Source organism: Hyperolius riggenbachi, chromosome 4 (genome assembly GCF_040937935.1).
Source record: "Hyperolius riggenbachi isolate aHypRig1 chromosome 4, aHypRig1.pri, whole genome shotgun sequence".
Lineage (NCBI taxonomy): Eukaryota > Metazoa > Chordata > Amphibia > Anura > Hyperoliidae > Hyperolius > Hyperolius riggenbachi.
The window spans coordinates 68,826,428-68,840,578 of NC_090649.1; the positions used below are offsets into that span (position 1 = coordinate 68,826,428).

Below are 14,151 nucleotides of genomic sequence, written 5' to 3' on the forward strand. Positions count from 1 at the left end.
TTTGAAGCAGAGAGAAATAAGAAAAGGGGATACATGGCAGTGACTGCAAGCCAGATAACTAGAGATTAAGGTGTTGGGGGAAGGGGGGGGGGGGGGGTTGGGGGCCCTGGGGCGCCTCTTAGTCTAACAGCAATCAGTGTGTGACGGCTGGGGTGAGAGGGATGGTTGGGTGGATTTTGGTGTCTCAGCATTGGGTGCTGGAGGACCTTGTCCCGGCTCTGGGCATAGCAGTGGAGATGCTGGCTGATATGAGAAGACACAACGGCAGAACGGGAGAGCTGACAAGATGGAAAAGACAGCGAAGGGATCCAGGAGCAGGTGAGTTGTGCGGTGGTGCTTTTTTTTTTTTTTTGCAGGTTTAAAATGTTGGTGGTGAAAGGGGGCGTGATCATGAAGGATAACTGCCATTTCTTCCCTGCCCGTACTCAATGTTCTAGTCTGGAACAAGGACCCCTGGGGGCACTGGACTGAGACAATGGTGCTGTGACAATTGTCACAACACCATTCAAACAAGGGCACCTATATTAAACAAACCCCCTTTCAGTTCAGGGGTACTTTAAGGCTGTGGAACTGATTGCAAAATTACGCCATACTTACGTCTTATCTTTCTTCTTTAAATTTTTTATCTTCTCTTCCAAACTGGAAGCTGCATTCTTGTATCTCTCAATAGCGGTTTTCAGCGGTTCTAGAACACAGAGGTGTCTGTTTAATACAGTCAGTATAGGAATAGAGAGACTTTCACATAAACCATTCCAATATGCATCTGTGATAACATGAGCCTCCACCATAACATTTTGCCAGCCTAATATTAGTTTTCATCCTGTTTTCATTATTTTGAGTCTGCACCATTTGGTATGGAAGGACCCCAGTAGGGTTGCCTAAACTACCTAAACTTTTAAATGTGAAAAGAAGAGGTAAAATGTAAGGGTTTTATTTTAAATAACGAGTCACATTGTTGCCATGCATGTTTAAGAGCATAGAGTTATTTAGCTGTATTCCTGTTTGTGCTTTAGCACAGTTACTTAAGCTCACTTACCCAGAGAGATGTTGTGATGAGTGAGGTCGCTCTGAAATCTCTCTGCCTGGGTATAATAACTGTCCAGGGTTTCTCCATAGTCTCTCACTCCCAGCGGCACGATCAGGCTATCCGAGAGCCTCAGCAGCACATTTCCAGCCGTCTGGGCCACTGTCTGATGGCTCTTGAATCCTGCCAAAGAAGACATGTTGGTACCGCATAGTAGTTTGTATTTTCTGCCTAAATATATCAGCAGTAAAGTTATCCTGAACTGAGTAATGTTATTTAAAATAAGCACATGATGTACCGATACCTGCAAAATAATATTACATTCTTACCTTCACCATCAGTTCCTCCCAGAAGCCCACCATTTTCTTCTTACAATGATTCCTTCCAGTTCTGACTACATTTTGTCAGAACTTAAATATACAGTATTGGTTGCTGTCAGTTATATATCAGTTGTTGTCAGTTATATCTGAAAGGACAACTGATGTGCAAGGTAATGTCCATGTTTCCGTATAGCTCAAGTGGGTAACATTATAGTTTAACAGTGTGCTGACAAGTGTGTTATGGGGTAAAGGCCATTTCCAGAATGGAGGACGGAGAATTCCATCGATCACAGTGGGAAAACAGGACGCAGGAGAGGAGAAAGAGAATGCCGTTGTGCACTGAGACGTGACGAGGAGGCGCTTGGCCAGCCAGCTTTCAGGGGGTCGCTACTGCTGGCTGGAGGGTCTTGGAAGGACGGCACAGGATGACTATGTGATGACTTCCTCTAATCAATAAAATGTGATAGTCACAACCGTAGATCACGAGGTAGATAAAGTTTTTGTTTACCTGAATCAGACAATTTATTTAATCGATTGGGAGGTAATGTCACCACTGGCTCCTATTTTAAACTGATTTTTGTGTATTTTATTCTTCTTGGAACCTCCTCCTCAATTATCTGCAATGTATACAGGTAGTCCCTTGTTAATGTACGAGATAGAGACTGTAAGTTTGTTCTTAACCTGAATCTGTTCTTAAGTCGGAACACTGTGCCACCTCTGTCACCTGAACCTCCTTTTTGCCCCCCCCCCCCCCCGACCCTCCAGTGTACACCTGTGTATCATCTCTACCCCTCCGCAGTGGCTGGATGGTGTAATGGTTAAGGGCTCTGCCTCTGACACCGGAGACCAGGGTTTGAATCTCGGCTCTGCCTGTTCAGTAAGCCAGCACCTATTTAGCAGGAGACCTTAGGCAAGTCTCCCTAAACACTGCTACTGCCTATAGAGCGCGTCCTAGTGGCTGCAGCTCTGGCGCTTTGAGTCCGCCAGGAGAAAAGCGCAATATAAGTGTTTGTCTTTGTCTTTTTTTTGTCTCTATACCTGCTTATACAAGTTTAAAAGCCATTTATTCTTTAATTTTTTTTTAAATTGCTTTTCTCAAAAACTACAAGTCCAATTTGAATTTTTTTTTACTTGTTCCCACAGGATAAAAGTTGGGGGTGATACAAAATGTCACCCTACAAGAGGAAACAACACAGAGACAACAGGAGCCCAAATGGTGCAGTATGTCACAGTAGTGGGAAAATGTTGTAAGAGTGAAGGTAGATTACACTCACAAAGGTGGGTTGCAGAAGGGCAACCAACCACTGTCAGCAGGTGGAGATGTACAAACCCCGACTCCACTCGGGTACCAGGCAGAGCTGGTGGTGGCCGCACTCTTGATGAAAATATAACCTCAAGTGACCTGAAAATGGTCCAAGAGGGATGTTTCCCCTACAAAAGGAGGGTGACGGCACAAGATATAAGGGAAAAGAGGTGCCCAGGAGTAATAAAATACTTAATAATAATAAAATAATAATATGAAAGAAGGTGAGGTGGTTTACGTCAAGGAAGACAAACTCACTTAATAGAAGAGTTTTTATTGCACTGGCAACGCGTTTCCTGGGCACTTGCCCACTTCCTCAGGCCAAATTGCAGTACCAAGCAATACTAGTAGCCACAAGTAAGGTGCCTTATCTGTGGCTACTAGTACTGCTTGGCACTGCTATTTGGCCTGAGGAAGTGGGCACGTGGTCACAAAAAGCATTGCCCGTGCAATAAAAACTCTTCTATTAAGTAAGTTTGTCTTCCTTGCCTTCCACCTCACCTTTTTTCATTTTATTTGTTTTTAAAGTATTTTATTACTTCTGGGTGCCTCTTTCCCCTATATCTTGTTCCCACAGAATCCCTGAATCCATGCCGCTTGTATCAGTGGATTGTTCGTAAGTCGGCGTTCTTAAAGAGAACCTGTACTGAGCAAAATTATGTAAAATAAACACATGAGGTAACTTCAAATGAACATTACATAGTTACCTTGCCATCAGTTCCTCTCAGAAGCTCACCATTTTCTTCTTACAGTGATCCCTTCCAGTTCGGACAATATTTTGTCAGAACTGAATATATCAGTTCCTGTCAGTTATATATCAGTTGCTGTCAGTTACAGCTAAGAGGATAACTGATGTGTCCATGTTTCCCTATGGCTCAAGTGGGTGATGTTACAGTTTAACAGTGTGCTGACCAGAAAGCTGTTATGGGTAATGGCCATTTTCAAAATGGAGGACAGAGAATTCCATTGATCACAGTGGCCAAACAGGGTGCAGGAGAGGAAAAATAGATTGAGGAGTAGACTACGCAGGAGGTAAGTATGACTTGTGTATGTTTATTTTGTCTTTTAATTTTCAGTTCAGGTTTTCTTTAAGTATGGGACTACCTGTATTGTCCACCCTTGGTGGAGGGGTGTTACCCTTTACTTCCACATCTATAGAGAGTGGCCTCTTAATCTGAGTGGGGTCGAGTTTATTCTCCCCATCTGTTTTTACATCGGTTGCCTGTGCGGTAAACCACACTTGTGAGTATTATTTCATTAAACGGCAAGCTTCTCAGAGGAACTGACAGCGAGGCAAGTATGTAATTTTCATTTGCAGGTACATCATGTGTTTATTTTAAATAATTTTACTCGGTTAAGGACAAGTTCACTTTAAGTTTCCCTTTAAATTAGCGGGAACTTTATGCACAGCTCAAAGAGATTGCGTGGAGTCACAGTTTGAGAATGTGTGAATGCTGCTGCGATGGACACAGAAGTCTCTCTCTTACCCGGATCGATGTGTCTGGCTGTATAGTCAAAAGTGTCATACGCTGTGTGGTAGGCCGGGTATATGCGAGCCGACGTCACTCTCTGCGGGGAGAAACAAAAACAAAAAAAATAAAAACAAGTTTGAAGTAAAAAACCTGCTGCAGATAGCGTTGACTTCATCATATTCTTAGTGAACACCGCAAGATGCACTACAGTATCATAGCTCCCAACTGTCCCTCTTTTGGAGCCCAGTCCCTCTGTCACTTTTTCCTCCCCGTTTGTCCCTCTTTCAGGACTTTTTCCCTCTTTCTATGTAAATATATATATTTCTTTACTGAAAAATGTGTTTAATTGCCTCTAAACTTTATTCCCATCATTTAAATTGATATATTTCTTTTTTCAAATGTTGATATGAAGGAAAATGAGTCAGGAGAGAAAGGTCCAGTGTGGTTTGAATTATAAAACAGCATATTTTTCTTATGAAATCTTTAAGGTATGTGTGACTATGGGGTGTTCTGGGGCGTGATCAGGGGTGTGGCAGGGGAGTGGCTTAAGTGTCCCTCTTTCTCATCTGAAAATGTTGGGAGGTATGCAGTATGGTTTATAGATCTGTTGCGTAGGCATTGATAAGTGGCAAAACAAAAGTGGATGGCACACCCTACAAAGCGTCCTCGGTGCGATGGTCCTGTCTGTTACACACCAGCCAATTCACTATCGCATCTAGTATGCAACAGGCTTACACCAGAGCTAAGCCGGAAGACGTTGCTCTTTATTCACAAACAGAGCATCAGTGAACAAAGAAAAGGCAGAACCCTTAAGTGCCTGTATAGTGTAGTATTTAAAACAAATGGAAGTTAGAGATAGTAGATTCCTACTCACAAAACTGGGTTGCTAAGAGGCAACCACAGTAACAAGCAGGTGGAGAATTCTGTCTCCACGCAGATCTGTTGAAGATTATGGATGTTGTCAGTCGCTGTCCAATAAAAAAGGACCACTGGACTAATGTCACAGGTGAGAGCCCCGTCTGGGATGGGTGGGAGGAGGCACCCCAACAAAAAGTTATGCCAAAGATATATCCTATAATAATCAATCTTACCTCAAATGAGGGATAGGGTATTGGAAAAAATTTTATTGGACACTTGAAATGGTTGACTCGTTTCGTAGGTCTTTCCCACTTCGTCAGGTCAGGGGCACAGGGCCCCATCCAATTCACTTTTCCTCCCAGGTTTTCGCCTACATATTTTCACACCTTAGCAATAAAATGTCTTTTAAGGCACGAGCAAGCAAGAAGAATAATTTTGACAGGACTTTTTCACCCACCATATTTTCCACATATAAGACACACTTTTTCTCCCCCCGAAAAAATGGGGAGAAAAAGTCCCTGCATCTAAGGCTTCTTGCACACTGCAAGCGATTCAGATTCAGATTCCGCTTTTTAATCAGTTTTTACCTCCGATTCAGATTCCGATTTGCAGTGTGCAAGGGGCAAACATGGAGGACACATGGGGAGACATGGGGACATAGGAGGACCCATGGAAGACACATGGGGCAGATATGGGGGATACAGGAGGACACATGGGGAGACATGGGGACATAGGAGGACCCATGGAAGACACATGGGGCAGATATGGGGAATACAGGAGGAAACATGGGGCAGATATGGGGGATACAGGAGGACACATGGGGGACACAGGAGGAAACATGGAGCCGACATCTGGGATAAAGGACACATGGGGGAGACATGGGGACACAGGAGGCCACATGGAGGAGGAGAACATGTACAAGATGCTCCTGGAACATGGACGCACCAGGTTTAGTATATATTTTTCCCTGGTTTTTGCCCTCTAAACCTAGGTGCATCTTATATTCCGGAGCATTTTATACGGCAGAAAATACGTTGCTTTTTGGTACTTTTTCAATTGCAAAGTGCTGAAAAGTTATTTTAAACAGACGATAAAAATGATCTCCTAGGTTCAAACTTAGGAGAAAAAGTGAATTGGATCGGGCCCACGGTGTCTAAAATGAAATGACACAAGAGGATCACAGTCCAGTGCTCAAAATTATATCTACAAAACAGCGCAAATGGTAAGAGCAAAGTGCATCACTGTCACAGCATTTACTTACTGCCCCCTGAGTTCAGTGGGGACTTATTAGCAATCTCGGGAAGCCAGCCCAGCAGACTTCGGGGATCAGCGGCTTTGGGCAGCAGGGCTGCACCTCGCTAGGCACACGATCTCTCTACATTCATCCTAGCAGTGGGCGTGGCCACAGCACTGGTGCGAAGGTCAGGGTATTTAAACTCTGACCTCTCATCATTCAGTGCTGTTGCTTTGCGCCACACAGCAGTGGTGTAGGTCCACGCCATCCCTAACCTGTTCCCTGGCCTCTAGCCTGTCGGACCGGTCACTTGCCAGCCTGCCCTGTCAGTCAGTGGGGCTGCTCTGTCACATCTGCCTGCCTGTCCAGTCAGCCCTCAGCACTCCTCAGTCTTTCCTGTCACTACCTGTCTGCCCACTCTCCTGTTACCCCAATCTGATCCCTCCAGACAGCCCTGTCTATCCCTTCCAGGATGTGCATTCTACTACTCCGGTACTTATCTAGCATCCCATGCCCAGTACTCCGATACCCATTCAGCTAGTCCCTGTTCACAGGGCCGGATTTCTGGAAAGGCCACAAAGGTGAAGGCCTAGGGCGATACAATTCAGCAGGGCGCAGGACTTGGAGAGATAAGAGGTCACATGTCAAAGTAAATCACTTCTGCTTTGCTCTATTCTGCCTGAATTCCAGCGATCCCTGCATCTCTCACACTGCAGAGTGTGTGTGATGACAGCATCTATTGTCATCTGAGGAACTTGTCCAGTATAATGAGTTGGGACATACAAGCTGCTGTGAGAAGAACAATATATAAGCTCAAGTAGTAGAACTTTTGAGTTCAGATTAGTTTCTTTATGCAGCACGCATTCACGGACAGGAATTATCAGCTCTCCTCTCCCCCTGACTGATGTTTATTACTTGGTCAGAGCTGTTAAAGACCTGAGACCTGTTAGATTTATGGTTTGTTGTTACAGCAACATTCTCTCTGTGCTACAGTTTAACTCTTTCCGGACATGTTTTAGAAGCAGCAAAGCATTGTTCTGTGTTAGCCATCAGTGAAAGCAGGATGTTTTGAAACAGAATGACAACTGTATTACATTTATTTATATTTACAAAACATTGTATGCATCTCCTGCTGACTGTATATATAACTGTATGTGCTAACATCATGTATACAGGAACAAAGTCTGAAGATGGCTCATTAGCCAAAAGGCTCACGGTTTTCTTTTGGTTAGCCAATAAATATTATCATTCTATTACAAAACGTAAAAACTTCCTGCTGACTGATTAAGATCTGTCTTAACTTGCCCCAAGTGCTAAATTGTCACTGTGTAAAGTACACCTGAGCTTATGCTAGATACACATGATGCAATTTTCTGACAGATTTACTGTCAGATCGACTATTTCCAACATGTCCGTTCTGCTATCCGATAGATTTTCTGAATGATTTTTTTCATAGAAATGACCGGAAAATCGATTGAAAAATTGATCGGAAATCAGATCAGACATTGGAAATAATCAATCTGGCAGTAAATCTGTCAGAATTGCATCGTGTGTTCCTAGCATTACACGACATCTATGCCAGCGTGTGTAGTGTCGGATCCTTCTACTTACCTCTTACCTGTTCTGGTTTGGATGGGTTTCTCTCCTTTGCGCTGCACCATCACCTGTTTGTGACTCTGACTGAAGCAAGTCGCACAAAGGACAAAGAAGCAGTGCATGCTCTGTCCTCTCGGGCTTCTTGTTATTATGCACTCCTGTACTGAGGTGCACAGCAACCGAGGCTGGGAGTGTTATGGGTATGTGTACTTGACAAGTGCTGCTCATATATGAGCATCATTTCTGAATTATGCAAGCCCTGAACACTACCGCCTGCTGTGCATCCAGGCTGGAGTGCAAAATTACATGGAGTGGCCAGAGCATGCACTGCTTCTTTGAACAGGGGGGGCAAAGCAGCAAAACAGACAGGAGCCCATGTAACCCAGTGATCACTAGTCAGAGTTGGACAGAATGTGTGTGTGTGTGTGTGTGGGGGGGGGGGGGGGCTGGTTGGTGACAGCCGGCCTAGGGCGCTGGAAAGTACAAATCCGGCCCTGCCTGTTCAGCCTATTCTGTCCAGCCTGTCCCTCCTAGTCGGTCCTGTCCGTTCCGCCCAGTCCGTTTCCGTTCAGCCGTCTCGTCCAGTCCATTCTGTCCTGTCCATATAGGTTGTCCTGTTCTATATAAGTTTTCGTCAGTCAGTTTTGTTTAGTTCCCTTTCCCTATTGGCAAGGAAGCCCCTTCTGTTATTCTTCTCATCTCTGGTGGGGTAGTCCTAGGGGTTATGACCTGATGGGCACCAAGCAAGAAAGTAGTCTGCCATCCATTAGGGGTGACGGCCCATCATCCCTTGCGGGTGTGCTGGTGATGAAGACCTGTGATCGCTTAGACGTCATGCACTGAGACTGCCTGTATCTATCCTTAGTGCAAAGATCAACAGAACCCTGACAGTTATACTTTTACGTTATGTTTTTTGATACTACCCATCATTCAGGTAAGATAGATTATTATAATTATGATACTGTATATTATACATTTTTGTTACGGTGGCTCCTACCAACCATCCTATGTTCGATGGGTGTCATGTTCAGTGAACACTACCTGCAGTGTCTTTTGCCATCTCACCTGTGTCGAATGGTAGTTTCCCTGTGGGAAATAATGTACTTATCACACAGATCTAGATGTGTGAAAGCACACACTACCTGCTTATATCACACAGCTCCACCCGTATGGTCCTTTGGATTTAATCGGCGGGAACCGCATGCTTACTATTTACATGGTACTTGCCAGTTTCCATACCCTGCTGATTTTATTGCGTATCTGAAAGAGCCAGTCAAGAACAATGGAAAGTGCGATAGTATGAAGAAGAGGGTTTACCCTGTCATATGTGTACGCTATGTCCATGCAGGTGATGCCCAGGTAGTGAAGGAACGCAGCATAGTCACTGCCAATGCCCAAAGTACCAATCCTACAAGAAACAAATTAGGGACATGTTAAAATGACAGCAAGCAGTTTGTAAACTGCTATAATAATAAAGCTACAGCAAAAGCTATTCTGAGGTCAGTTTGAGCCCCCGGGTAATTGTCCAGAGCAGAGACGGATTAAGGTGAAATGGGGCCTAGGCAAGTAACAATTTTGGGCCCACCCTTCATGGCCAGCTAGCTTTTTTGGTAAGATTTGGTGGGAGCCTGTATCAACCATGCCCTCAGTCTCTCCGGGCCCTAGGCAACTGCCTAAGTTGCCTTGTGGATGATCGGGCTTCGGCCTAGAGTGACCCTGGACAAGGGTGTCTTTTGAGCATAGGAAGGCTTCTGAAAAACACAGGAGGAACAGAACAAAAAGGTGATGTAGAGGAGTTAAAAAACAAAAAACAAATGTGACCCTGACAATATAAATATAGTACAAGATATACATGAATGGTAAGCTGGAAATTGGTTGTGTTTGAAGGAAAATGTTCAAGATAATTGCCGGTGCAGGTTAGCAGCTCCATTGCTGCACAGTGCACACATTTATTTGGGATCCGGTATTGGCATGTAATGGGAGAAGGTTGAGCCTTACATGCCAGTCCAGCAAATCCATGCCAGGACTTGGGACCAGCAGGAGTAGTCAGCTCACTTGGAGCAATTGCAAAGAAGATTGTGGCCCATATGCATGTAATTTTTTCACCTGAGTTCTCTTCTAGGAGATAATTTTCATCTTCTCTGTAAACCAAATTTTCAGCATTTTACAATGGAAAACGTACCCAAAAGTTGGTGGAAAAGTCCTATCAAATTTATTTTGAGTAATTTCTTGCTTGCTGGTCACTTAAAAGCATTTTATGAGAAGTTGGGAAAATATCACTGAGGAGAAAACTCAGGAGAAAAAGTAAACTGCATATGGGCCTCTATCTGTCAGAAGGCAGGAGGCTGTGCAGCACAGAGACTGCTGAGTGTGATACAGCAGAGAAGCTGCTGAGGTGGTTGGACTCCAGTACTGAGGATCCAGCCCGACTCTTCCCGCCCCCTACTTGGGCCCCCTTCATTGCAAAGATTTATGAAAGATTTATGTGAGTGGGGGGAAGCAGTACAAAACGTAGTACAAACTCACCTTTCGGGCTCCATGCGAGGATGACGTGCCGGCGGGCTGCTCGGTCTCCAGTGCCATTCACTACTTTTTGATTAGTGGAAATAGTGAGCGGCGCCGAAGACAGAGCAACCCAGTGACATGGAAGGTGAGTTTGTACTATGACTGCTTCCCACCACAGACATAAATCTTTGCACTGAAGGAGGGAGCGTGGAGGAGGGCCTGAGGAGAGGGAGGGAGGAGTCAGGCCCTCTTCCCCACAGCTGAGTCCCTTTGTGCCTGCTGCTCCCCCATTCATCACCGCACCACCCTCCCTCACAGCGCGTCATGCGTACACCTGCCTCGCCTGCCCCTAGAAACAGGGCTGACCAAGACCTTAGCTATCTGCATTAAAGCGGACCCAAACCAAACATTTTTTAATTCAAAATATTTAGTTGCACCACTCTGACACATACAAAGATAAATAAACACTCCTTCAAGTCTATGAGCATTTCAGTGATTGCTTTTCACCCTTCTCTTTTCATAGCTAGGGTTATACTGGGGGCAGCCATTTGTAATTCCTCCATTGCCAGACACCATCTACTCCACCAGTTTGCTGGAAAAAATCCCGGCAATTTGAAAGGAAGGGAGGGGTTCCTCCAATAAATGTAAAATATTTTATATTTGTCATCGTGCAGCTGAAAAAAGGCTGCTATTTATTATTATAATTTAGAAAATAGATTTTATTTCTTGTATTTTTAATTTGGGTCCACTTTAACTCAAACACACGCATCCTCGTTCATCCCTGGTCTGCCCATTTCCAGGACGTTTTCTCCTATTTAACTTTTTTTCTCTATTTGTCTAGGACTTGTTTACATCCATGTCTGATCTTCAGTAGGTCTTTGGCCGGTGGGATCATGCTATAAATTATAACTTACTTCTAGTTGGAGAAGCCAATCAGCATAAAACACCATCTGGCCAGTAGTATTTTTTAAGCCGTTAGAGTCTGCATGAAAACTATACTATTCGGTTTCCTGATATCACCTGGGTCCTGACCTAACCACTTTTTTTTAGGATTGATGGTATCTTCCAAACTAAAAAAATGTTTCCTGCCATTTTTGACCCTTCTATGCTTTTTGTCCCTAGGGTTATACAATGATCTGCATATAGAGGAAAAACGGTTTTGCCATCTATTTAGAAAGGGGTCCTTCACAGTGAGAGTGGTTAAAATCTGGAATATCTTACCTCAGTTACCTACTTACCATAAGTAGTTATGGTAAACTCTATGGGCTCGATTCACAAAGCGGTGATAACCCAGTTAAAGACTTTAGGCGTGATAACCATTTTTATCATGCCTAAACTCAGTTTAGGCATGATACGTTTAGGCATGATAAGTTTAGGCAAGTTTAGATAAGTTTAGATCGCGTGCAAAGTCCTGCACGCAAAGCAGCGCCATTAAACTCTATGCAAAGTGCACCAGACTTTGCTAGCGCAAAACTTTTGATCAGCTGTGCACTGCGGTGCTAACCCAGTTGGTGCTTAAACTTATCACGCCTAAAAACTTATCACACCTAAACTTATCATGCCTAAACTTATCACACCTAAACTTATCATGCCTAAACAGAGTTTAGGCGTGATAAAGGGCTTTTTCACCAGGGTGCTAACTGTTAGCACCGCTTTGTGAATCAGGCCCTATATCTGCATTTAAAGAGGGTTTGGATGCTTCCCTGGCATGGAAGGTCACCCACAGCTATAAATATTAGGTAATTCCCGGGAGAGTTGATCCAGAGTCGGGAAGGAATTTTTCCCTTGTAAGGATAATTGGTACAGGCCTTGTAAGGTTTTCCGCCTTCCCCTGGATCAACAGGGATAAGTGCAAGTTTCAGGAAGGTGTTCTTTTTTTCTGGTTGATCTTGATGGATGGATGTCTTTTTCAATCAAACTATGTACCAACTTTTGACCTTCTAACGCCATTGTGCCATATGAAGGACTTACGAGGGGATGAGGCCGTACTGTGAGCTGGTGCGATTGGAGTGGCTCCTCCAGTTGTCATACACTGTGAGAGAGTTTGATGGTGTTTTCACCTGTGTTGAAAATATTATGAAACATGCATTAACAGCGTTGTCTCTTTAATGCAATTCCGTAAAACAAAGAAATAATCAAAAAGTAATAATGGGGTAGGCTGAGTGAGCATTCTGATAAGGAGCCATTTTCTTGAAGTTAAAGGAAACCAGAGACTGCTCAAATCAAAAATTTGATACATACCAGGGGCTTCCTCCAGCTCAATAAGCACCACTGAGTCCCTCGCCAGCCTCCCGTGTGTCTCCGGTCGGCTGCAATCAGCCCCGGTAACTGGCTCAGCCATGCCAGTCGGGCGCTTCTGCGCATGACCTGATCTGCCTACCCTGCTCTTTATATATGCAAGCAGTAAATATTTTGGACTGAGGGGGAAGGGGAGGTGTAGAGATGGGGTTCTAGGCAAGTGAGGATGAGAAGGAGGTTGGGTACAGCACACTATTCTTTTTATAGGTTGTAGCTTCTGGTAGGAACAGCTTTCAATAGTAGCCCCCTGCATTGCAGCAAATGGAATCCTTGCATGGCCACCCACGATACACATTTTTATATTACTTTTACATTTGAGAATTACAACCATTTCTGATGGATTGTAACATTTGAGAAATCTGGCCAATGTATCACACACGTTTCTTTATTTTTTTTTCCCCAATTATGAAAAAAAAAATTGTTAAAACTCTACAAAAATAGCTTGGGTCTATAAATCAAAAAACTTCCAATCTATCCAACACCATTCAATTAACCTAAAATTAATCAGAAAAACATCATCCACTCCCGATCGACTTAAATCAATAAAAACAGAAAATGTGTTGTTTAAAGGAAAACTAAAGTGAGAAAAATATGGAGGCTGACATTTTTATTTCCTGTTAAACAATGCCAGTTGCCTGGCAGTCCGCTGATCTATTTGGCTGCAGTATTGTCTGAGTCAGACCAGGAACAAGCATGCAGCTAATCTTGTCAGATCTGACAATAATGTCAGAAACGCCTGATCTGCTGCATGCTTGTTCAGGGGCGATGGCTAGAAATATAAGAGCCAGAGATCAGCAGGATAGCCAGGCAACTGGTATTGCTTCAAAGGAAATAAATATGGCAGCCTCCATGTCTCTCTCATTACAGTTAAATGGAAAAGAAAAACCTTTTGATTTGTGCCATCTTTTAGCATATTGACATTTTATCTTAATGAACTAAAGTTAGGTCAATAGGTTACCTGCTTGGATGCAGCGAAGACGACATTTTGTGCTGGTGGAGTTCCTAGGACTCTTAAAGTGGCATTAGCTAAACAAAAGAAACATGCATGTTGGAAATCCGCTGCTACTAACCACTGAGGTAAACCAAAAGATAGCTGAATATCTACAGTACAACCGGCCAAAGTATACACACTGTCAATTATAATTGGCCAACCGCTGACCAATTTTTCCACCTCCATGTAGTATGAGGATCAACAAATATTGAATACTATGAGCAGATTGTGTAGGTAAAAGCTCATATTACATGGAGGTCATTTAATTGGTCTGTGATTGGCCAATCATAATAGAAAGTGTGTACCAGACGTAAAGCCTGGTACATATATCCAAATATGATTTGCCAGTGATTGACCAATTGTATTGCTTCTATGCAGGGCCGGATTTGTACTCTTTACCGCCCAAGGCCATTGTCACCAGCCGCCTCCCTTCAGTATAGGTAGCGAGGTGACCTCTCCCCCTTCCCTCTAGTATAGGTAGCCAGATGACTCCTCCCTCCTTTCCCTCCAGTATAGGTAGCCAGATGACCCCCCCCCCCCCCCCATTCCC

General features: G+C 43.9%; 1 protein-coding gene across 1 annotated transcript in view; it reads right to left on the reverse strand.

Annotated features, from left to right (window-relative positions):
- The window catches only part of LOC137570376 (aminopeptidase NAALADL1-like), a 68,187-nt gene that overhangs the window by 8,425 nt on the left and 45,611 nt on the right, over nucleotides 1-14,151 (reverse strand). The window contains exons 12-17 of the mRNA XM_068279051.1: nucleotides 13,569-13,636; nucleotides 12,284-12,372; nucleotides 9,125-9,215; nucleotides 4,135-4,216; nucleotides 1,037-1,207; nucleotides 598-685 (exon numbers count right to left, since the gene is read on the reverse strand). Of these exons, the coding sequence (XP_068135152.1) occupies nucleotides 598-685; nucleotides 1,037-1,207; nucleotides 4,135-4,216; nucleotides 9,125-9,215; nucleotides 12,284-12,372; nucleotides 13,569-13,636 (589 nt within the window). The remainder of the gene's footprint in view (nucleotides 1-597; nucleotides 686-1,036; nucleotides 1,208-4,134; nucleotides 4,217-9,124; nucleotides 9,216-12,283; nucleotides 12,373-13,568; nucleotides 13,637-14,151) is intronic.